The 25,874-nt window shown below is 40.9% G+C and overlaps 1 protein-coding gene across 2 annotated transcripts in view; it reads left to right on the forward strand.

Annotated features, from left to right (window-relative positions):
* The window catches only part of LOC134615647 (receptor-type tyrosine-protein phosphatase R-like), a 36,184-nt gene continuing 10,310 nt past the window's right edge, over positions 1 to 25,874 (forward strand). The window contains exons 1-8 of one of the 2 annotated variants that reach the window (XM_063460220.1): positions 1 to 394; positions 5,779 to 6,053; positions 16,790 to 16,903; positions 16,966 to 17,115; positions 17,956 to 18,063; positions 19,732 to 19,854; positions 20,702 to 20,823; positions 21,028 to 21,168. In XM_063460220.1, the coding sequence (XP_063316290.1) occupies positions 349 to 394; positions 5,779 to 6,053; positions 16,790 to 16,903; positions 16,966 to 17,115; positions 17,956 to 18,063; positions 19,732 to 19,854; positions 20,702 to 20,823; positions 21,028 to 21,168 (1,079 nt within the window). In that variant the 5' untranslated portion in view covers positions 1 to 348. Of the gene's footprint in view, positions 395 to 5,778; positions 6,054 to 13,770; positions 13,963 to 16,495; positions 16,596 to 16,789; positions 16,904 to 16,965; positions 17,116 to 17,955; positions 18,064 to 19,731; positions 19,855 to 20,701; positions 20,824 to 21,027; positions 21,169 to 25,874 lie in introns of those variants that run through there. The other variant, XM_063460221.1, reaches the window with a different exon arrangement.

Raw genomic sequence — 25,874 nt, forward strand, 5'->3', positions numbered from 1 at the left:
TTCGTCTCTCTCTTCATCCTCGCCAGCCTTCATCTTCCACCTGAAGCTGATCTGGACACAAACACTATTCTTCCTTTGATGTCAGAGGGAGAAAGTCCTCTGCTTTTGCTCGCATCTACCGCGGTTGTAGAGCGACTCTTCCTTTTTCGGCCAGGCCGCTTTAGGGCACGGCAGGGCGGAGAAGGAGCGACGCGGGGTTCGGTGCCGGAGCGGGTCTGCTGAGCTCTGGCAGCGGCTGCTTAATGAAGGAAAGAGCCGCGGGCTGATTACAGCACCGAGACAAGCTGCAGGAGGAAATCCGAGGAGCTGATTCTTTCTTTCAGAGTGAGCTGCACAGGAGCATTCACCATGTTTCTGTCCGTGTGTCTAATATGGACACAGCTGCTGCTCACAGGTAAGCGCCTGCTGTGTGTTACTTCACAGTGATCCTGTTTCGGTGATTAGATATGTTTCTATAGTCCAGCCTGTAAACATGCGCGCAGATGGGGCTCACATCTCCACTAATGTGCGGTTTGCTTGTTTGATAGCTGGCTGAAGGTCTTCCAGATAAAATAAGAAAGAATAACCGCTAGCGTCCTTAATAGGATTTTACCCAGTGCAGGTGATGTTATATCAACTGCAAATACATAGTTTAAGTCCTTAAGCTGACATTCCTCAGAAGAAGTGCTTAAGTCTTCCACAGCATGTGTGCTGTACACATGTAGAGGAACAAAAACATAGAAAAGACAGACTTTTAAATATTGTCTGTACTGAAGTGTTGAATATAGATGACTCTATTGCTGCAAATACTGCAAAAACAGGCTATGATAGAACCCATTTCCATTGCTGACTCATATAGTTTTCCAGTATTTTCTAGTGCAGATGCTATATCATATTCACAGAGGAACATTTTAATAGTTTCTGTTTAATAATGTTAATCCCAGAATGACACACTGAAGTGGGGTACTGTGATTTTGAGCACAGCATTTTAAGACCTGTGCTTGAAATTTTTTTTCCATTGAATAATTTCTGTATCAAAAGGATTGCATTTAAAAATATTCCATTTCTATAATCGAGTCATCTGAAGCTGCGGCAGAAGGTGCTGGCATCCTCACTGCACCTTCCCGGCTGTTTTAATGACGCAGTTCCTGAGCAAAGTCTCAAAATTGAATCTAGGTCAGAGTAAACCACCAGACTGTGTCCCCACAAACCTGGGCTACTAATTGGCAGCGGGACAGCTGCTGTGTTTTACACATGAGGTCAAATAGAAATTCAAGAAGATCGATGGCTCCCACACTGCAGGGATTCACTTTTACCTGTGTGCCACAGACGGATGTATTTCAGTATTGCTGCATGAAATGACTGTACACAAGTAGAAGCAGGTGCTGGGCTGGAAACAAGCGCACAGCTGAAGAATAAGATCAGCTACTGGCTCACTGCAGGGCTCCATTTTTACCAGGCTGAGGTAAAACTGGAGCTCTGCAGTAAGTGTGCTGTGCAGCATTTTCCTCTGTTGTGAGGTTGTTTTGGCACAAATGCTGCCCTTTTTTGGCAAGTATATGTAAGCGCTTTTCTTTTTTGTAAACTAGAAACTTCTCGGTTCAGATTCCTCCAAGTACAGTTAGGTTCCTGCTGTTTAAAGACAAGTTTTTAATTTTTTTTTTAATTTTTAATTTTTTTACATTGGCTAAAAATGTATCCTTGCTCCTTTGATTTGGCTCCATACGAGCATCCCTTTCACTTTTCTGTCTGACAACGGGCATGAGGCCTCCTGGGGGAAATGAAAGCTCCTAAACAGGAAGCAGATTGCACTTTTGTTTTCCTGGTAGCTGCTTTAAGATTTCCGCAGGCAGGTGAAATGGATGCTGCTGGAACGACTGGAATAACTCTAATAAAAGGTAGAGAGAAATGGGTTTGCTTTTTGAAGCAGTTTAAGAGTTTCATAGGAAAGGTTTGGTGTTCGTCGTTGGGTTTCTCCAAATTTGAGAATGGATTTAGGAAAGGTCTAACCAGAAGAAGGGGACTCAATCGGGATCCAGAAATTTCTGAAAGGATTCTTTACCAATACAAGAGAGTGGGCATGATTAAATAAGAATAACAGAAGAAGAAAATATTACAGACAAGTCCAGATCCAGATATTCGTCTTGTTCCAGGGACTTAGCTCATTCATGTTCTGAAAAGAATTTTACTGCCTTAAAAATTGTAAAGAGTCCTGATTCTGCATCCCTGCTTGGATGTAAACAAGGATGGCAATAACATTGATATCTCACACCTTGAATGGGATTACTATGAAGCTTTTAAGGCAAAGAAAACTAAAAGTAAGCACTTTTGAAACATCTTGACATAGGAACACTGAGATCTCCTGAGACGCTGGTATTGTGCGACCACGTTGGTTTGAGACTGATGGAGTTTTGACTATAGTGTGAGATCTGTAATCTTCCTAATTTGATATTTGTGAGGGACTTTGAGAGGTACATAGCTTTTTGCAGATTTATGTACATCACCTGTTGGATGAGCACTTTTTTGGTCTTCCTTTTTTTGGCCCTTTGAGGGCAGATCAGTGTTTGGTGTCTGTTGATTTTGGCAGACTTTGTTGACCACAAACAGTTGTGGTCTCTAAAGCTAATTGGAGCCTGTTGTGGCCTTCTAACAAGTATCTGATCAACAATATGACCTATATCCAGTGAAATTGTAGAATTTTATTTGGATGTTTGCTAACCTTCTAACCAATTATGCTCACTTCGCTGATAACTTGGCATGGCACTCATCACAGATATGGTGACTAGGTCCAATAAAACATGATGGAGGCCCAAATGCTAAAGGTAAGGCTTCAAAATGCGGAGCTCAGAAACAAAAGGGTGATGTCACAGTGGCTACATCCATCTTTTCTATACAGTCTGTGTTATAGACCCCAAATGTTCCAGTGGGTACATTCCTACCCGCTGCGGTGTAGGGAGATTCTTTTTTTTTTTCAAGACAAACATTGGATGGAAATAAAGACAGAAGACAAACACGATACTTAACTTGAAACAGATTTATTTTACAGAAACAAGAAGTCAACATCCTTGTGTCCTTGTTTTTTCTCATTTAAACCTGTTAATGAATTTTAATAGTCATAACTTTAAACATCTCTCCTCCTCCTCCTCTCACGCACACGCACATACTGAAGACTTTGCCCTTGCTCTAATTTGACCTGTGATTTGCTGGTAGTCTCATGGAAAAGAGGCAGAGCCGGCTCCTCTGTCCAATCAGAGCACAGCTCAACTCAGCATTGTGCATGGCAACCAGGACGCTGTCACTAGGGAAAAAGATGCCAAACAGAGACGAGAAGAGCCATGTCAGCTTCCCGGACGCCTGAAAGGCCTGCTTCAGTTTTTCATTTCAGCTGAGACCTGATTTATTGTTGCAGCTTCCTGTTGTTGTTAATGTTTTACAGCAAAATTCAACATGTTTCTTTTATTTTTAATGAAACCTACTTTCAGACATATGTATTTTCCAGATAAAATTGAGACTCTGTATCAGGTCTCTCTTCCTGGTTTCTGTCTGCATTTGTTGACTCACAGAAAACAGATTTTTGGCGCCGATACAGCAGAGAAAAATAATGTTTGCAGACCGACAGCAGTCGGAGGACACCTTCTTTTCCGTGTCTTTGCTGCCAGAACAAACATTGGACTCTAACAGACGGCCGGACGAACAGTCTGTCAGCTCAGGCTGAAGCTGCAGGAGAAATTTCCAGCATCATCTGCTCACTCCTCCTGCAGACAGTTATAATAACATAAGTGATGCAAGCTAGCGTTATAGCTAGGCAGCAGAAAAGCCTAACAAATTGATTTTAATAAATAAAAAGATGGACAATACACAAGTCTATTGCTGTGAGTATACAGAGTTTCATGCACTTGGCCTCTTGTGTTGGTTAGACATGATTAGTCATTTTAAAGTTTAATTCTTGATTGATTCACATGCAGACTTGAGCTTTTTAATGTCTTCAAGTGTATATTTCAGAAACTTTCTGCTTAATCAAATCGGTTAATTTTCTGTCCGCTAGCAAACTAAACATGAAGAGGACTGGCCACTTCTGATGGTTCTTTCATGTCTGAGTGTTCTTTAAATAGAAAGGACCATGAATGAATATGAAACGGAGAAAGTGCTTCTCTCAGTTATCCCCCCAACACCACCACTCAGGATAAATAAAGACTGATGGTGAATTATGCAGTGTTCGTATTTATCACAGATGGGTGGGTTCAGTCAGTGCACAGGGGTTTCCTCTCAGCCTGCCTGCAGACTCATGAAAGTCTCTGTCCTGCCCAATGAGCTGGGATGGCAGAGGCAGACAGATGGGATCTCCTGCTCTCATTTTGTCTGCTGCTTTCTCTTCATCTCTGTGAGAGATACTGAATGTGATGTTGGAGAACGACATGATGAAAGATAAGAGGCATGAGGAGGAGGACACAGCAGAGAATTTTTTACAAGAAATAGATTGTTGAACTGTAAAGCCTTGGTGCACGTCTTCTTTCTCAAGTCTCGAGTTTGAAAAGCTTTGGATAAATGCCAGCACACAGATTACTTTGAAAATTTATCATGTGTAATTAAAATCTACTAAAGAACTATTACCATTCATTTAAATTAATTATTGTAAAATAACGCTCATTCTCTGAAATTATTTTAACTAGCAACTGATTTGACGCTTTCCTACTTCTGTGGACATTATCCACATCTTTACAATAAAAATAGAAAAAGTATTTTTACTTTTGAAGTCCGAAAAATTGCTCATCTAATTCCCACTTATCATGTCAAATGTGTCATGTTCATGGTTTTACAGTTAATAGTTTTGGTCTCTTTAGCTGATTTTATCCATCATAACAAATGTAGGGAGGTAATGTTTTTATAACTCACCTGTTTAAATCGCATTAACCTTTAAATTTGCATTTAAAGGCGTGGCTTTTTGACTGACAGGTGAAATGTGACTCAGACGGCTGCTAGCTGAGTGCTAAGCTTTTCGAGCGTTTTTAGTGCAATTATCTGACCAATAATATGTCTGCTGTCAGGTTAAATGCACTAACAGTCCGTTCAAGAAGGCTGTGCTCCAGTTTATGTGAGTAACATTGTAGGATTTATTTTAGATGGTACTTAGTGCTACCTAGTAAGCTCTATTTGTGCATTGCACAGACCTGCTAACAAGACTAGCTAGCATTAACGAATATGTTCGTTAATCTGGTCACTTCTGGCTCCAAAAAAAAAAAAAAAAAAAACCAACATGGAAAAAACAACATGGCGGAACCCAAAACACTAATGTTGAGGCTTCCAAACCAATGGATGAGGTATAGCTTTAGAAAAATACTTTAGTTTAATGTAGTGTGGTGTACCTCAGGGTTCTGTACTGGGTCCACATCCACTAAGGTTATCTCATACCACTTTCATAGAGATTATATTCAGTTGTTTTGTATATGCTCATATGTAAAATCACATATGCTGCTGCACTGAAAGTGCTTCCTCAGGGTTTTTTGTTCCTTTTGCCATGATAATTAAAGGGCGATGGTGAATTATGCAGTGTTCATATTTGTCACAGTTGGTTGGGTTTAGTTGGTGAGCAGGGGTTTCCTCTTGCACAGTCTATGGCTCCAACACTATACCACTGAGATTAAAAAGGTGTATCATTCATTAGAGCAGCTTCAGTCCTAGTCCATGCAGCAGCATAAACCTGCTGGTCTGACGGACTGTGGAAATTATCCACTGCAGGAATTCTAACGTCTCTCTCTCTCTCTCTCTCTCTCCCCCCCTCCCTCCCTCCCTCCTCCACAGAATCATCTTCCAATGAGGCCTCACCTTTCCGCCACTCGGGTCGTTTCCCTCCATCTCTGTATGGTCATCAGGATGTGAACAAACTACCAGAGTCCCAGCACCACCTCCATCATCATCGTCACCATCAGCACCCTGCCAGATTAGCCAAAGACCTACCTGATGGTCTGTTTCCTCAGGAGCCCGCCGGCCAGCAAAGCCTTAACCTGCTGGCACGACCACATCACGAGGTGCAGCCGGAGCATGCCGCTATCTCCGCACGACATTTGGTTACTGTGGTGAGTAACCAGCCATTTGACATCAGTGGAATTCTTAGGATACACGTTATGTTGAGACAAACTGAGGAGTGAGCGAAGTCTGAAAGGGTCTCAGTTTTTTCAATTATAGCTTTAAAGGTTTGAAGTCTGGACATGAGCACAGTCATATTAACTGTCCGTTGGGTTTACAGCTTGTCACGTTATGATTTTAGCATGTTATGATGTGTACTACCAAAACTGGGGATTAGAAGGGAATTTGGCTTTCTCTTATATCGATGCAGAAAAGTTCGTTTTTATAAATTCACCAGAATACAGAAAACTGAGTGTCTGTGCTGAAAAATGCATTCTTTCTAGCAGAGGATGTTTGGTTTCTGAAATATATTTCAGACACAGAAATGTTCCTTGCTTTAAGCCCTGGAAGTAAATCAGACCAACAGGAATCCATAGTGATGAAATGTCAGTTTGACAGCTGGTGAAATTCCAGCAGCTGAAGGCTGCAGATAAGGAATTTCTGGATGGTGTGAGTCAGTTGTCTTATTTTCCCACCATTGATATGATTGTTTGATAAACGGGGTGAGGGAGGTTACAGGCAGCTCATGCTGAGAAGGTCAGAGGTCGCAGTGAAGGGGCAGGAAGTGAATGATGGGTGAGATATTGCTCTATCCACATCATGGGAGGAGGAGGAGAGATGCCGCACTCACTGTTGCTATGGTAACCTTGATCATAAGTGTGTGTGTGTGTGTGTGTGTGTGTGTGTGCGCGCATGAGAGACCCACTTTACCTTCACAATGGGGTGGTTGCGTAACTCGGGGACAAACAGCAGTGACCTTCACAGCGATACTGAGACAACGACACAGGTGGACGAATGAGGGAGATAGGCGGGTAAAAGATGGCAGTGCTAGACGACGATATGATGACACCAACAAGCTCTCCTTATAAATAACGATGTTGGAAAGCCATAACATTTTTTTCTGTGACCCAGATTCTGACTGCAGGTTCAGCTGTGCTGTGTTCTCACACTGATGCTCAGGTGTGTTCCTCTCAGCAAAGAACACATTCATAAATCTTTTTTTGGACTATTTTTACTCTCATGAGGATTTTTTTTCCCAGTGGGTCTGTGAGGAAAAAAACATATTTCTTTCATTTGCTTGTTGCTGTAACTGCATGAGTCATAGTATAAATGTGAATATTCATCCTGTGTCTGAAACAACTTGGGCAACTCTTCCTTTATAATAGCCGTCTTCTGATTGGCTGCTCTTCACTCTAGCAGAAGGTGGAACAACTACTTGTAAAGCTCGTTTTTGCTGGGGTTTGACTGTAGTATTACTATTAGTAATTATCACTATTAGTGGTGTCCAGACTTCCTCACTATTGAACACAAGCAGCCACTTTTATTATATATGAGAAGCAGAGATTACCAGGGCGTGACTCTAGTTATAGGAGTTCATGTGTCATCATGCGAACACAGTAAAATATTTCCTGTACTATTTTTGTCTTCATTTACCATTTGCTTGCTCCCCACTGTACCACATATTGGATTTCATGATTGATTCCTTGTGTACGTCTTCAGAGCTGTGGTCAGTCATCTGATACTTGGTCTGATTCACAGCAGGCAGAGAGATTTATTTATAGGACAAACACTGCTGCTGATTCATTTAACTGAATCTCTACATGCCTGAAATGTGAAGTCTCGCTACCAACACTCCCACAATATTTCGCCAAGCAGTCAATGGTGTCATCGCCACAGATGCATTGTAGGAGTAGAGGCAATGTGGAGAAACCTCCAGTGGAAACTAAAAGACGGGCGAGGATGCTGAGAGCTTACAGATGGCTACCTGTCTGTCTCTGCAGCTCAGTCTCCCTCTGTGTTTGTTTTTGGATCAGTCTGCAGGATGCGGGGTCCTTCCAGCGGGGCATAGGTCACCCTTCACAATGCACAATGAATAAAACACACACAGACCAAAACATAAGAACATTTGAAAGGACTGCTGTGAGAAAATAATATGAAATCTAAATTTGTATTTAAGGAATTAACACATTCATGGGACCAGTTAATCAGGGTCACATCAGCTGGTATGAGCAGGTAATAAACATCATGAGATGTATTAAAATACACTACCACTTTTTGGTTAAAGTACGAAGAGTACATTATTGGACTCTGGTATTTCTTTTTTCTTTCATAAGCAAGTGTTTATTTCCTTCATGGTTTCCAAGTTAAACACTTGTGTGAAATTTTAGTTTTAATTAAATTGTGCGGCTAATTTGCTGGTGAGTTATCTCTGACTGCCACTGGGCCACAGTCAGCCTGTTTTTGAGAGACGGTCAGATTTTCTGACACAATGACTTGATTTTTCAGCCCATCCTGTCCCCTGATGACCTTTCTGCTTTTATCAATGAGAAACTGCTGTGAGGCGCAGTGTACACTTGAATAACTCATTTCTGTGTTAACTGACTTCCCGTGTGGTCACATAACCCGTCCCTGCAGGCTGCTGCCGTGCCATCACTTCACCACTAATGGACGGAGAGTTTCTGTGACACAGTTGAGCCTCGCCGCACTCACACTGATCTAACTCTTTGGTGGCCACGGTGCATTAAAAAGCTCCGACAGCACAAACACAGTCCAGAGGTCCAGCTCAGGGACTCCACTTACCTGAGTCTGTGTCACCATCCACCTTAAAGGTGTAGTTTCCTGTTTTTGTTCTTGGATGACAAAAAAATTAGGCCTGCTAGAACTTCACTGTTTACCTACGATCACTTACAGGCTGTTGCTCTGTGTTGTTTAGTCTAATAAAAGTATGATGCGCATAAGCTTAAGACAAAAATCGAGCCACCTACATTACCTACAAACCTGAAACTTCCCCTTCTCTCCGTCTACCCCCACACCTCCTACAGTTGCTGCTCTCAAACTCCTCTGCTGCACTTCTTGAATATGCAGACTTGCAAACCTCTTCCTGAATCTCATGTTGTTGTTATTATTCTGTTGTGATATGTCAACATAATATGACTCAAGGAACATGCTATGATGGAAGCTGAGAGAGGCGGAGCGGTTGCGTAACTCCCAGATGGTACCCAGTCATCTCCTGTCTCTGCATCCCATCGCATGCCTGGAAGACACTACTGTGTGTGAGTGTGTGTCTGTGTGTGTGTATATGTGTGTGTGGCCTTTGTTTCCCTGTCAGCTTCTCACTGCATGTGTGAGCTGGTTGTTGCACACAGATTCTGCTGTACTTGATATAAAAGTGCAACGGTTTACCACTTTAGCAGGAAGTCTGATGCAGAAGGGGCACGTTGGAGGCGTCCCTCTGTGAAGGTGAAAAATCAGTGGGTGAACAGTGCTGTCGTGTATTGTTATACAGTAACTACATCAGGGCTTTCACAGATGTGCAGTCAAACTTTTTCCTGGAGACAGATTATTGAATTTTTCTTGTTGAGTTTGAAAAAACTTCAAATTTTCAAATGTGCAAAGCAAATGTTTAAACATGCAGATCCAAACCAGCGGGCGGGTGACTGAGTTAATATCTCTGCCTACACACATCACAGTGTTTTTGTGTGTGTGTGTGTGTGTGTTATAACTGCTGGTGGAGGGAACTTTGACACCACTTCAAACCCACAGAGATGAACATGATTCATCACTGCTCTGCGTTTGCTCGGTTAACTCCTAAAGTCTGTCTACAGGTTTGCTTTGGCGTTCACACTACTGTGTCGTTGAGTGATTTTTAACTTTTAAATGCATAGTTTAAATCTTTAGTCAAGTGAAACTATTTTAGTCCCACTTCTCTTTATATTTAGTTCTTTTATTTTACTACTTTAACAATATTAGCTAATTTTGAATTTGATGGCAATGGCACATTGCAGAATGGTTGGGACGGGAGCAACGAAAGGCTCAAAAAGGAAATGGTGCAGCAGGTCAGAAACATGCTGGATTTAAAATGAGTGAAAATGAGTTTTACCAATCATAAGTGTAAAATTGTAGAGACTTTGAATATCTCATCACTTACAGGACGACATGTCCTCAAAAGTTTCAGAAAATCTGGAGAAATCTCTGTGTGTAAGGGACAAAGCTAAAAATCAATATTTGATGCCTCCGATCTCTGAGCCCTCAGGCGGCACTGCATTACAAACAGATGTTATCCACATCTGCAGGTTAAAGCTCTGTCATGCAAAGAAGAATCCAGATGAGAGCTGCTATCTTCTCTGGACTAAAATGGAGCGAAGCAAAGTGGAAAGTTAATGAAAAACGTGGACACTTCTTCCAAACTAAAGAGAAGAGAGACCATCCGGTTTGTTATCAGTGCTCATGTCTTCATATTAGAAGAGTGCAGTGCTGAACTGGCCTGCCTGTACTTCAGATCTTTCACCACCTGAGAACATCTGGAGCATCATGAAATCAGAAATACGACAAAGACCCGGAACTGCTGAGCAGCTAGAATCCTGCTAGATTCCAGCTTTCTGGAGCTGCCAAATTCAAAATGATTTTTTTTTTTTTTAAAATGGTGTTTTTCTCAGGGTTTGTGATTTGCAAATCATTGCATTTTGATTTCATTCCTGCTTCCTTTTTCCCTTTTTTATTCCTGGGCACAGTTTGGTTTGTGTTGTGTTTTTAACATCTTTTCCAAATAGGTGTAAATTGTGAAAAGGGGTGGATGTTAATCTGATGTAATACCCACCCCAAACCCTACCACCATTACTGCTTCCTGTACTCACATCATTTTTATATCAATATACTGAAAATCTTTACGTTAGTAAGTGAAACATAGTGTGTTAGCACTGCACTCTATACTGTTTTCCAGCCTCTTACAGATTCAAAAGAGCCTTTGTATCCTAAAAATATTCACATGGGTAATAATCAGCTCACTGTGCTGAGGAGAACCTTATGCCGTAAGGCTATTGAAGAGACCTTTGTGTGAATTCACCCCCCCCACACACACACACACAAACTGAAAATAACCAGTAAATGCAGTTATAATAAATATAATATAAACTAACAGAAATAAATTAAGTACATAAAAAAAACTCTTCAAATAGAATAAGAAGATCTGATGTCATGATACCACTCTGTGCTGGAAAAATACAACTGCAGTAATTTTTCTCAAAGGAAACAACACAAGCATGAATAATCTAACCTCATGTTATCCCACTCATTCAGCCGTGTGTGTCTGTGTGAGATCTCGCTGAGCTGGAGGTCACATGTGTCGCTCACGTTTTTCCCACCAGCGCTCTGCACAGAAGCTGCACAATGGAAGGAAAAAGAGACTGAGGCAGATTCCACACGGAGACGGTTATTTAAAGAGAAAAATCATAATGTGATTAAATTCACGGTACAGGAAATATTACCAGCTCTGACTGAAGTCGTGTCAGTCTGAGTAATTAGGCGATGTCAAGCAGTCAAAATTAATTCTCCGCTTGGATTATTGTTTTGTTATCTCTGTTATTAATGATATTGCATATTTCTGTTAAATACCCACCATTCTTGGCCTGACCTTTATACTCAACCCTTTTTGTTGGTTTTTCCTTTAATTTGTCATCCGGCAAGGCAACGTTATCCATATGCAGAAGAAGTATATGCATTTCAGCTCAGTTGAGTTTTATTTTTATAACGCCAACATTTGCTCCAAGACATTTTATACTGTAAGGTAAAGACCCTACCATAATGCAGAGGAAAGCCCCCAAAATCAACCCCCCATAAGCAAGCACTTGGCGACAGTGAGAAGCAAAAACTCCCTGTGACGAACCTCCGGCAAGGCTCAGATGAACGTAGACACTGTGACCAAGACTACATCTTGTTACTGGAACCAGAAGTACCACATTTGGAGGAGTAGTTGGCTAATGCTAGCCTGCTTGGTTGGCTATACTGTGTCCATGGGCTGGAATTTCCTTCTTTGGATGGTCTGTTAGTACGATTTGCTGCCCAGCAGCCATATTATTGATCAGATAATCGCAAATAAAAGGGCTCCAACAGTACAAATGCAATCCACAGGTCCAGTACAGGGATTCCAGTTAGCTGAGCTGAAGCCTAGCATACAGCTAGCAGCTACACCCACCTGGGTCGCGATCCTCCTGTCAGTCAAAGAGGCCTTGCCCCTAACTCAAATTTCCAGATGGATAAGCTATAAAAAATTTGAAAGGGAGGGATCTGTCCACAGAGACCAACTTGTTTCTGTCAGGCTGTAAACATGTTTATTTCTGCTGTAAAGAGTCTGGGTCTGTGGAAGCCTGTTTCCGCCACAAAAAAAAAAAGTATCCATAACTCGAAATTTCGAGAAAAGTCGCTCGAAATTTTGACTTTGCTCAAAATTTTGAGTTAATAACTCGAAATTTCGAGTTAGCGCTGCCAATCAGTAATCTACGTGAATGACGTCATTTCCTTGGTACCCGGAAGTTGAAACCCTCAGCTACAAATGCTACAGCTAGGCTACCAGTATTACAGCCAGTCATGAATGCACAAGTTGCTGATTATTTTCAGCGTGGCTTCACAAATGATGAAATCCTTGTGTTATTAGCTGAATCACATGGCAGCAAACGTACTCTCGAAAGTGCCAATTTGTTGTGATCCGGTTTTGAGTGGACATTCCACGTAGATTACTGATTGGCAGAGCTAACTCGAAATTTTGAGTTTATTTTCTCAAAGTTTCGAGTTAATAAATCAAAATTGTGAGTTAATCAATCGAAATTTCAAGAAGGATAACTCAAAATTTCGAGTTATTGATACTTTATTTTATTTTATTTTTTTTTAAGTGGTAGAAACGGACTTCCATATATTTCACTGCTCAAGCCTCTGGTGGACATTGGGGGAACTGCAGCTTTTTGATACTTGAGGGTTAATTTTACGTGCATTGAGGTTGGCACTTAATGATAAACCATTTATTGTTTAACTAAATGGTAAATTTATTAAATTTATAGGGCAGCAACCAATCATTCTCTTTATTGATTCGCATCATGATTATTTTATATAATTAATAATAATTGATTCTTTTTTTTTTTTTTTTTTTTTTTATTCTTTATGTATCATATCAGATCCACTAATAAGACGTACAGTATATGATTCTGCAAAATGTGTACTTTTACTTATTTTCCATGGTGTAATGTTTTTTTCTTTAGGAAAACTTTCTTAAATAAATGCTTCTTTCAGCAGGACTATAGGAATAACTCCAGCTCACTTAGCTCCCTAAAGAGGACAAAAGTCTGTCAGTTCCTCAGCGGCCACAGTGATGACTTTAATTGGCTTTTCTGTTTATTTACTTAAAATAGCTGCATTACTTCTCTGTTAACCAACTAATCAATTAGCTGCCTAATCGCTGCTGCACTGATTGATTTTAATGCCCTACTGCCCTTTTTCCCTTTCCTGACTTTGCTTTTGAGTTTGTTTTTTCCTGCACTTTTTCTTGTTCCTCTTCTCCACCTCTTAAATATTTTTATGTTTTTATTATTTATCTGCACTACTTTAGCCTCCCTCTCTTTCTGATTTTTCTCATTGTACCAAATTGGATTCCCTTCCCACCTGACCGGAGGCTATCAGCTAATTAGCTGTTATTAACATTTGTGTGTGTGTGTGTGTGTGTGTGTGTGTGCGCGCGTGTGTGGGACAGAAATAGCACCTGATCTCGACAGGAAGCACAGCGGGATAATGGCATTACTGGGACAACGGCCAATCAGGTAGCAGGTTGAGCTCTCTCTTCCTCTAAGCCAATGAGAGATCAGGGAATGACAAGATCAGGAAATGGAGCGAAAAGTCCCTGAGCCCTGACTGCTAGGCGCATCGCCTGCCTCTGTGTATGTGTCTGTTCATTCAGTGAAAAGCTTCCTGTGGCCGACGGCGAGGATCAACAATGTTTGCTCGGTTGTGTAGGTGTTGTTGGTGGTTTGCTGGTTTTTTTTTTCTCTTTCACTGACATCCATTTAAGACTGCAGCTGCTTCTGAGGATGAACTTCGGTGAGCTTCTTTCTGTATTTGACCGTTTCTCTGTTTAACTTTCACTCAGCTGATGAGTCGTTCTTCACATTGAAACAGTTTGTCAATAATCTGAAGGTATTTAGTTCACTGGGTGACCGTTTCAGGCATTTTAAAGCACTGAGGAAAATGAAGTGGTTCTTATTGAGAACTTTTTAATTTGTTAATATCATAACTTTTACAATTTTGAAGATTCATCTTTTTCTTCTTTCTCTTTTTCTGGTTATTTGAGCCAGTAAGAGTTTTGAGATTTTCAGCCTATGAAGTTAAGTCTCAGCAAACTGTTCAGAGAAACATTTTATTTTGATTGCTGAAGAAGTTTAAACATCTTAAATCTGAGATTTTTCATTTTGCTTAGCTGTTCACGTCAGAAAACTGAATACTTTGGTTTGTCAGCAGGTGAAGCTGATTTCTGAGGCATAAACATGATGGTTTCTTTGACGTTTTTTAAACAAATAGGTTTGTTTTGTATCGTTGATTCTCTGTTTTGTGGTGACTCGAGCTTCGTAGGCTTCTCATTTTCTTTATCATCTATGACTAAACATCTGGTTTGGTTTGTCAGTTGGTGAAAGTTAAATGAGTTTCTCAACAAACTGCTTTAATTTGAGCTGTTTTTGGTATTTTTTCATAGTTTGCTCACCTTCATAGAGCAGACATCGGTTGGTTAGTGGCGTGCAGTTCTGCAGTAGTGGTTACATGTTTGTGTTTTTGTGTCTCTCGAGCAGTTTGAGATGTTTGTTTAACAGAACGAGCTGCAACCAGACGCAGTTGGATAATAACATCAGCTGTGTGCCTCTGCTTTTTGTTCCTCATATTGAATTAAGTGGCAGCAGAACATGTTGTTGTTTTAGCCATTAGTAAACAACCTCCCACATGCGCGCACACACACAAGCATGCATGCACACGCGCACACACACACACACAAGCATGCACACATACACACACAAGCACGCACAGTGTGATGTTAGGGCGGCGGCAGCAGTTAGGAGTGTTCAGCTTGTCGCTCTCTGCAGTGTCTCAGCACAGGTGTGAGATGACAAGGACAGCAGTATTTTTTTGCCCGCATAGTCAAACTAATCCACAGCACACAAAGCCCCCGCCGGCCCCACCGTCCCTACTGAAGTAGCTCAGGTCTATAAACTGCTGTTAACTGAGCCAACTGCATCTATCTGTAATGTTTGCAAATGATTACAACTGGAGATGATCATTGAGGGATCTGGGAGGATTTGGATTTGATAAGTGGATTTAAAGTCAATAAATCTGAACCTTCACTTCCCTTAAATATAAAGTTTACTTTGAAATGAGAGACTTAAACCAAACAGGTGTTTGTCTGTGTACTCATCAGTCTTCATCCAAAGAAGCACTTCCTGTTGGCTCTCTCTGCACACAGATTGCAGTAAACTTCAGTGACTCATTAGCGTCTGTCATATCACTTTTTCTGGAAGCTGAGAGGCTTTTGGGAAAACCAGAGGAGCCAAACAGGAGGAGGAGGGTGAGAGCACAGAGAGATGAAATAACAGGATGGGCAATGGAGGGATGATTTGATCTGTTTGGTGATGCAGCCACAGAACAAAAATCTCTCCTCTGTAAGGAGAGGCAGGAGATCCAGCATGGTGATTATTTAGGTTTTCTTTTCCAGTTTTATTTGTCGGAGTCGGGACTGATCTTCAGGTCAGAGCTGTCATTCTTTTCATTGATTTGTTGTTTTGAGATTTTTTTTGTTTGTTTGTTTTTTTGCTTTTTATTGTTATTTTTGTTATTTTGGCCAGACCAAGGAGAAAAAGAGAGTACAGTACTAAAGCACGACTGGCTGAATACTCGGTTTCTCCCCTTAAACACACATTCACAATGTGTGAATAATTTCAAATCTGAAAACATCACGAAAACGGTGCGCTGTATAATCAGGTGATGTCTGCAGGTGTTTTTCAGCTGAATTCAAAGTTTTAGTTTCCAGCTCAGCTCGTGTCGGTGACCACCTTCAGCTAATAATGTCCTGCTCTCACATTCGTAGTCCCGTCCATCATACTGTATCAAAGTTCAGATCAGGATAACTTTCCCAGCTGCTTCACGTTGTCCTCCCATCAGTGCAAAACTGTCATGACATGTTTTTGGTCTCTTTGTGTTAGACGGCTGCACCCGTGCTCTCAGAACCTGGGGTTACAGTATGTAATCGACAGGCTTCAGGCCTTGGACTGGTCGTGGACTCGCTGTAAAGCTCCAGTGTTGGCGTTTTTGTTTTTTGCATGACTTTTTTGATATTTGCTGTTTGATATTTTTGGCTAGATTTAATATCCTAGCACGGCTGCATCAGTAGAGTTTTTTTTGGCTGCTATGACTTTTGGGGTTATCAGGCAAATGCGTCCATAAAATATAGTTTTACAGTTTCTAGAATTTTACTCACCAAAACTAGATTCTTCAGATGGTTTGCTGGTACAATAATTATACATCTAAGTGCAGGGTAGCTATGTTTTTTGTTGTTGTTGATGTTGTTTTTTTTGTTTGTTTTTTTGGTGAGATGATTGCATTAAACGACACAAACGCGTCCGGTTTAGGCCTTACCCCCATGACTCTGGAAACAGCATCCAGCAGACATCAGGCGGTCTGTGATGGCTGAGGTTTGATTTTTGGCCTGCTATGAATTCCTACTGAATGATGCAAAAATTTAGTTTCTTTTAAATAAATGGAGCCTTATTTTAATTTTTTTGTGTCATAATTATTCTCTCTCTCTCTCTCTCTCTCTCTCTCTCTCTCTCTCTCTCTCTCTCTCTCTCTCTCTCTCTCTCTCTCTCTCTCTCTCTCTCTCTCTCAGTACCTGGCTGTGGATGTGAGAAGGCTGAACGTCAGTCTTCTTCGGTGGTTTCGGGAGGGTGTAGCGGCGGCGCTGGGCGTTCCTGTGGGGCACGTCCACATCAACCAGCTGAATGTAAGATGCCGCTGCTCACCTGCTGTTCACTTGACTGCCTGACTGACAGACATCTCTTACAGGAGAAGAAGAATGGCATCGAGCTGTTTGTGTCCTCCGATAGGCTGGGGATCTCCGAGCCCCGCCCCGCCGAGGAGGTCATCCAATCACTGAACGTCAGGGTGCTTCATCGCCACCTGGGACACTTTGGCATCACCGAGGTCTCCACTGAGGTGTGTGCGTGTGTGTTTCTTGTTAACCATCCCCATTAGTTGCCATGGAGACAGACAGGGAGGATGGATTGAGATTATTAGAGGGCAGAGTGCCGCTCTTGAAAGTTTAATAGAACTATTAAAGCGCCATCGATCAGCCAGAGGAGGAGCGGAGCAGCTTTATACGTTAAGTTAATATTATCACTCACAGTCGCAGCTGTGACTAACGCAGTTCTTCTTCTGTGGTGATATTACAGCAACAAATCAGAAACTTCCCACAGGTGTCAGTGAGAAGCAGATGCCCACAAATCAGGCTGCGTTAAAGGAGTAATCCACCAAAAATCTGTTTTTGAATATCAAATGCTCTCAGACTTCTGACTGCAGTGACAACATTCAGTCAGAGGTTATTAATCTCTGACTGAATGGCAGCTCCTATAATATCTTCTTTATGGTGATCTTTAAAGTACTGTTCAAAAATCGTGAGCCACTGTTTTGGAAAACGTGCTACCAAAAATATATAAAACAAAACCAGAGTCTGTAAATCTAACAAACTTTAAAGTAAAGGTCAAGTATAAATGCAGCTTAAGGCTGTAAAATCGCTGTGAAGAACAAAAACTGTGTTCACATATTCTGGACGAATAGCTTCAATAATGTTGTGGAAGTTTTTTGAAATCAGATATTCTCGGGAAGTACGAGCTGACAGATGCAGACCTGTTGGGAAATATTAGATCATGATGGACTGAAAAACGTCTTCAGATCCGCCTCCCACCTTCACAGCCTAACACAGACCACGAGGAGGTCATAAAGCAAATCCTGAACAGATGATCACAAACTGGATTTTAAATTTCGTTTCCTCTGTAGAAAAACGTCCTTCAGGGCGAGCAGAGGGATCACGTGTGGAGCAGAGAAGGCTTTTATGCTGTCGTCCTCTTCTTCACTGTATTCGTCATCGTCATCACCTGCTTGATGGTAAATGTGTGTTTTTTGTTTGTTTGTTTGTTTGTTTTTTTGTAAATATGCAAGACTGGACACTCACTCACTAATGTGTATAAAGTTAGCATAAAAACTCGTCCTATATATCCCACAGTGAAAGAAGATAGAAGATTTGCTAATCTAATTAGTCGATGTTGCCACACCAAAAAGAAAAATCTGGGTTCACAATCCTCAGCTGCCACATCAGTAAATCCAATCAACCAGTTAACAAGAACTCCTTCAAGCACTTTGACTTACATGTAATTAGGTCAGAGAGTTACTGAAGAACATATGAAGCCTTCAAGTAAATAAACATAAATGAATTCTCCAAGAAGAAAGAAAGAAAACAAATTCATGAATAATTAATTCTTAGAAATAATAAAAATTTGAAAAAATTACAAACAAAAGAGACAAACAAAACTTAATAAAAACATTAAATAAGATTACAAAGTCACTCCCCAAAATACAAAAAGAAAATAAAAAGTTATAAAAAACAAACAAACAAAGGTGTAAATAAATAGATCTTTTTAGAATGGCAAAAAAATATTAATAAACCCCAAATAGAAAGAAGAAACAAATAAAATCACATAATCATATGAATATGAACAACAAATAATTTTTAAAGCAAACACAAAATAGTCACTAATATTTAAAAGTTGCAGCGTCACATCGTGTCCACATGAAGGAGCACCTGCACACACAAACCTCAGCATGGCTCGGCCTTTTTGTATTCTGTTAAATTCTCCTTTCTCTCCTTTTCTACAATGTTCCAATATTCACAGGTTTAGCAGATTTATGTCAGATCCAACAAACAGAACAAAAACCGGAATTAAAACCTGTTAAAATATTTTATTTAAAAACAAAAAAGAAAGAGAAGTAAATTGTCTTTCCTCTGGACAGATTTTGTTGCTCTTCAAGCAGAAACTCACCAGTGAACCCTCAAAAGAAACAAAGCAATAAATACATTAAAATAAGAATAACATAAAAGGATGATAAAATAGAATAAAACTGTAATATATTAAAAATCTAAGAATACAAATGTCACTTTCCAGTATTTGAAAAAGAAATACAGTGGGGGAAATAAAACAACATTTGAATACAATAAATAGAAAAAAAAATAATGGGAAGGAAATACACAAGTCAACCCAAATATATATTTAAAAAAAAAAATATTAATATAATAAAGAATAGAAAAAAATATAGAAGTAAAAAACTATATAAAATAAATTAAACACAGTAAACAGAGAATATATAAGAAAATCAGTCAACCAGCACAAAGTAAGAAGTTATTAAATACAGCTGATAGAAGACATAGAAAAAAGGAAGTGGAAAACTTGATAAAATAATTATGGCCCACAGGAAGGTAAAACAAAAAAATGTCCTTTACTCCTAAAAGAAAAAAGAACAAAAGAGAAGAGGCTAAAAATGTGCAATGTTAAAAAAACCAACAAACCAACAATCTAAATAAATAAATAAATGACATCATCATTTATCCTTAAGTGTATTTATTTTGTAGAAGGTTCCTGTTTTGTTTTTTTTGTTTTGTTTTGTTTTTTTCCAGCATGCAAATCCTGGATGTTCACATCTGGGATCAGAACACTTTCAGGTTCCTGATCTGAACGAGCTCCATCCTTCACGCTCTGCAGCATCTTTTTTTTCCTCCAGGTTTTGTACCGACTGAAAGAGAAGGTGCAGGTTTCTGACAGACAGCTGAAAGCTCCACCCCCTGACCTCCATCTAACCCCGACAGTACCTCCAGACCCCGCCCAGAGGTCAAAGGGCACCAAGGTCACCACCACACTCCCAGTGCTTGTCTAATGCTGGGCATACACTGTGCGATTTTTGTTCCATTTTGAGTGGATTTTTCAGTCGTGCGACCGTTTTGGGGATCGGCCCGAGTTTGGCCTTATTCCTGTGTCGTGCATCGTGTAGTATACATGGGGTAGTGAGAAGCAATTAACACCTCACGACCAGCTCTCGATCAACAATCGCAGGGTCGCAAGAAAATCAAACCTGTTTGAAATCCTGTCGGCCGTCGTGTGGATGTCAACGCAGCCTCTCACAATGCGCATGCGCAAACAGAAATGGAAGCGGAAAGACGGAGCAGCACGGCAGTGCAGCGTGTGATCTGGACACAAGCGATGAAAGCACAACTTGTAGAACTTTGGCAAGCTCATCCGAGCCTTTTCGGTGTGGCCTCACAAATTTATCACGACTGCACCAACCGTGAAAAGAGTTGGATGGACATTACTGCTCAGTTGCAGCTGCCTGATCAATGTTTTTCATTAGCAATTTAGCAAAGTTGATGGTGGGGTGGGTGTGTGTGTGGGTGTGTGTGTGGGTGGGTGGGTGTGTGTGGGTGTGTGTGTGAGTGAAAGACAGAGAGGGAGACCAAGAGACAGATTTTGTGTTATAAGCTTCATGTTATGGATGCATAGTGTGAGCACTCAGGTCGCATCAGAGCATTGTGCTGTATAGTGTGAGACCCTGCATCGTGACCGACGAACCCCTGGGATTCAATCGTATAGTTTGAGCAGGAGCTGAATAACACGACAGAAAAAATTGCACAGTGTATGCCCAGCTTAAAACAGCCAGGTGGCTCAGGAATGCAACTTAACGAGTGTGTGTGTTTCAGGTGATCACGTCAGGAAGCATGGTCCAAGCTGAGCTCCTGCCTGCTGTAGCCACACCCATTCCCCAGCAACAGCCAATCGCAGCCTGCCATCGCCTCGGTCCACCTGTCGTCCCTCTGCCAAGGTTATTTTATTTATCTCCCATGATGCTTTGGTAATTTCTGTTTGAGTTTTAATAAAGTGATAATCTGATTAAAAGTCGGGCCTTCTCAGCTGCATAACATCTGCAGATGTTCATAATGGGAATGATCTTATGAAGCTCCACAGCTTGCTGCTTTGATAGTTTTTAATCAGTCTAGGCTTAATTTACTCTATTTTCTCCTCATAGTCCCGCCCCCACACCTGTACCAATTATTGGTAGCAACAACCACACACCCCCACCCAGCGTGACCCCAGTTACAGCCAATAACGAGCTGAAGCCCTGCCCCTCCCCCTTCAGGATGAAACCAGCTGCAGGACTTCAAGAAAGGTGAGAATTTCTTCTGGATTTTAAATGTCATGTTGAAACAACACCGGTACCAAACATGAACATCACACTTTAAGACCTGAACTCTTCTGTTGGACGTGTGCTGAATGTGGTTTGGACTGAAAAAAGAGAGCCCGTCCCTGAAAAAGACATCACCTTAAATAAAACCAGACTAGTAACTGTAGGACCCGGTCACACTGACGTGCGCTCAGTAGAGGTTCAGTACAGTTTCAGCTGTGTGGTAGCACACATCTACAGTCCAATGTAAAAGCAGCTGGAATCTGGATAAATGAAAATGATATTAAAATGGGAATTTTTTAATTATAAAATACTGTAAGATCAAAAAGCTACTGAATTTCAAATGGCAATGAAGCCTGTATGTTTTTTTTTAATATTCAGATGGAAATGTATCTAATGAGCACTCACAGTGTTTGTGAGTGGAAGAACGTGCGCCGCGTGTGTGTGTGTGTGTGTGTGTGTGTGTGTGTGTGTGTGTGGAGTAGCGTAACCTCTAACCTGTGATTGTTGGAGCAGGCAGGTGTTGAGCTGTGTACGTGCTCACGATGAGCCTTTGAACAGATGTGCTTACACAAGGTGGAAAGTGTGGTGAAAACATTAAATCCATGATTAGTTTATTTTTTTCAGTCTTCTCATTTCATGGAGTCTTAACATTTACTCTCGCTGTTACTAAAAACTTGGAAGCACGAGAAATGTGTTAGGCAAGTTCGACACAAACTGTGCAAAAAAAAAAAGAAAAACCTCTTTGAAGCTGGGCACCGTCTATTTCCTGATTATAAAATGCAAACAGTTTTGTAAGCTGTTGCTTTTGATGGTGTTAGCTGCTCTATAGCTGTGATGTTAAATTTGGGATTGAACTGGATTAAGATCTGTTGACTCTGAAGGCCATAGTGTTTGATTCGCATCATCGTCAGCCTCCTCAAACCACTCAGTGAGCCCTTGTAGCCTTTGGAGAGAAGCGTTATCATTCTGGAAGAGACCGCTCCCATCAGGATAGAAATGTTGTCGTAGGATAAAAGTGATTTGCAGCAACCCTTCCTTCTAAGGGTACAAGTGGCTTTGGAGGGCACCGCAGAGCGGAGCCAGGAGATCCCCTCACTATAGGGGTGAAGGGTTCAGCTTCTCCATTTTAATTTATTGTCTGCCTGTTTATCAGTACCTAAGGCTTGCATTTAGACAGTCACGTAAGTTTCCTCTGTAATCAGTCTGTAGAGTGTGTGTTGATATCTATCAGAGAGGACTCGGCAGGTCCTTAGGCTGGTGTTTATATGAATAGAGGGGTCCCGTCGGACACACATCCACACTTGTCTCAGGCTTGGAGCTGTGGGGTGTGTATTGTTAGTTCAGGTTTCCACAGTCATAAACTGATTCTTATGAATGCATTTTTATTCTTGGTCTCGAGTTGAAAGTTTAAAACGACCCCTCTTTGTCCCCTCAGTCCATCCTGTGTGTGCGCCGAGACCTCGCTCCAGGAGCTGTCTGGGTCTGATGGAGTTGATAAAGGGCTAGTTCCTGATTATACAGGGCGTCTTTAACCCAAACTCTGATGTTTTCTTTCCTTAGACCTAATCAAGTCCTTTTCAGCTTGCAGTGGAGATTCTTCTGGCTGACAAAGCTGTGATTAATGACACCTCCAACTTCATAATGCAGACTTCTCTCCCGAGTGGAGTGCAATATATTTGGCAAGGCAGGAGTAGGCTCTGGAGTTTTACTGGTTACTTCTCCACTAAATCAGAATCCTTGGCGTGTCTGATGTGAAGTATCTGAAACTCTGAGCCTTGTAAACAAACTAATTGCTGTGGAGGTGAAGTTGGTGGATCCCTTATTACAGAATTTATCAACTCTGAGTGGGACCAAAGAGTCCTGCTGATTACCTCCTCAGCTGGAGCGTGGCATGCCTGCTAGCGGATAACCAACAGCTCCAAGCGTTCTCCAACAACTAAATCACTTTCTGTGTGGACAGGCGTTTAACATGACCTCGAGTGGAAAGAATTTGCCACCTTACCTTCGAATTATCAGATTACTAATAAATTTAAAGCGATAGGATTGTGAATCCGTAGTCCTGGTGAAGTTTTGGTCTTCTTGTGTTCCCAACCTGTGCCATATAACGTGTGCACTTACTTAAACTGACTCACTCTTTTCAACAATTTGTCCCTTTGTTAGATATCATAAATATCTTAATACAAACCTTAAAAGAGTAAAAGCTTGGCAAACATTGGCAGGTGTGCCTAAAGTTTATCTCAAATCTTTGTAGGTTTTTATCATCATATCGTTTCAGTAATATGATGATATCACAATCCGTTTTTGCCTTAAAAAGTCACCCTTCGGCACATTAGTTACATAAGACACATTTAGTCGTGAGACGCTTGGATTTGGTTGAGTAAATTAGTTTGACCTCATTTTTCTAAGTCAGACGTGTTGAGAGAACGCCGACTTACATTTTCATACAGTTGCTGTCGCCTTCAAACTTGGCTGAGGCTCATTTCCCCCTTAAGTAGTTTCATAACTGAAAAGAAAACATCTTTGTGCGCCTCAGCTTGACGTTGAGCACTTAGGGCTTTATCTGCTGCTCCTAAGTCTTCCGCTAAATCACAGTCAGACCTCGGAGGCCATTTTGTTCTGGTTACATCAGAGCGAGGTAATTAAACGCACAGTGTTCCTTAAGGTAAGAAAAGGAAGGAAGATTTCGGGCTCTGAGTGAGAACAGGATGTTTTTCTCGGTGTCTGTGTCTGACTTGTGTGTCTGTGTGTGCGTTGTCCACTCTGGATGGCAGCCAATCGCCAATCAGACAAATTGGAAGTAGCAGCATCCTGGAGAGGAAACTGGCCGACACGTAGTCAGAGTCCACCCACATGAACCCCATCAAAGCACACCTTGTCTTCTGTACCTCTCGGCCTTTTGTTCCGACACTTTTGTGACACAGAAAATGTCCGAGTTCAGCTCAGCAGGTCTGCTCTTTCAACATGAAGTTTGTGTTGGTTATTAATCTGCTGTCAATAAAGAATTTCCTTTGTTTATTTAGGGATTATTACGAGATTCTTGCATAACGTAAAATGCATTGGTTATTTAGCCAGATATGTCTGCGCTGGACGGGATGGCAGCGCTCCAAATCAAATCAAAATCAAATCACTTTTATTGACACATCACATGTGCAGGTACACTGGTACAGTACATGTGAGTGAAATTCTTGTGTGCGAGCTTCACAAGCAACAGAGTTGTGCAAAATACAATAATGTAAAACAAGCAAAATATAAAAATGGCTAATCTAATAAGTAATAAATATATGTACAATATGTAAAGGTATATACATTACTGAATGTGTATACTAAATATGTTTTTCTACGTGTGTGTGTTTGAGTGTGTATATAGTATGTATATAACACATGGCTGGTTATGTGTTAGACAGAAGAATACATGCAGCATGTAATTAATATCAAGAAGGCAACAACCAGAGATGTGCAAGTAAAACCAAAGTACACAAAGTATAAAAAGTTCCAGTTTGAATTGAAACATTCATAAAATTATCATGAATTATTAAGAAATCATGTTTTAATGAGTCTTATAAAACCAGACTTTCATGTCAATAGGTGGATGTTTGTCTGTTCATCTGGATGCTGCATATTCATCCAGGAAGAAATATTTCATCACTCATCAAAGTAACTTTTTCAGTCAACTGACTGCAGGTTTCCCTACATTATAAACCATAAAGCTGCATAACTGAAACCAGCTCCAGTGCCTAACCATGAGCCACAAGCGCCACTTCATAAGCAATTACCATGCAAACTGTGAGGGAGATGGCTGCAGCCCCAGCTTTTTTGGTTGCTGTGACCATTAGGTCCCCTCATTGGTTCAGAGATGTCCCCTTTTCATAAAAATGGGCATCCTTGTCAGCCCAGTCAACCCAGTGCTCCTTCCAGTCCACCATGTGCACATCCTCATCTTGTCATAATTGACTTCGGAATCCTGTTGTGCCATCTGCTTAAGCAGAAGTTGTTTGGTTTCCCCAATGTATAATTCAGAGTTCTCTTGGCACTTGACTTGAATGTTAGCGAATAAGCTAACATTTGTTGGCTAGCTGTTGATTAGCAAGGCTGCAGGAATCTGTCATTGCATTACTTTGTAATTGGCAAATGGTCAGTCACCAGACAGATCAGATTCCAGACAGATCAGATTCCCTGAACGTAAAATAATTGACTATATTTTTGTTACAATTCATCAAACAGACTGTCTGTGACCGGGTTTGAGCCCCAGAAGTGAATGAATCCTTCTTTGAACCATATATACCCTGCTGAGGTTGGCGGTGGTTTCCCCTACATACGTTAAAACCAGATTGTGTGGAGTCATGATGGTGGTATGCAGTGAACAGCAATTAATTATTTTAAAACTGAATTTTTGGTTTGAAGATGTACAGGAGGAATGAGACTGAGCTTTTAAAGTGAGTGATTTGTCAGATGGAGCAAACCATTTTGAACACGACGACTTCTTTGATGTTGGGTTAGGTGGTTTGTTATCAGCTGGAAGAGCGTTGTCTCCTTATGAAAGCAAGAGTTTGTCAGACCAAACAGAGTTTTTAGTAAGAGCCGAGGTTAAATCACTGCTGTTGTAAAATAAAGTAAACAAAAATTGTTTTCAGCCAGTTTTGGTTTTTCTTTGTGTTAAATTATTGTCTGAAGCATTAAGGGGGATTTTT

Source organism: Pelmatolapia mariae, linkage group LG17 (assembly GCF_036321145.2).
Source record: "Pelmatolapia mariae isolate MD_Pm_ZW linkage group LG17, Pm_UMD_F_2, whole genome shotgun sequence".
Taxonomy (NCBI): Eukaryota; Metazoa; Chordata; class Actinopteri; order Cichliformes; family Cichlidae; genus Pelmatolapia; species Pelmatolapia mariae.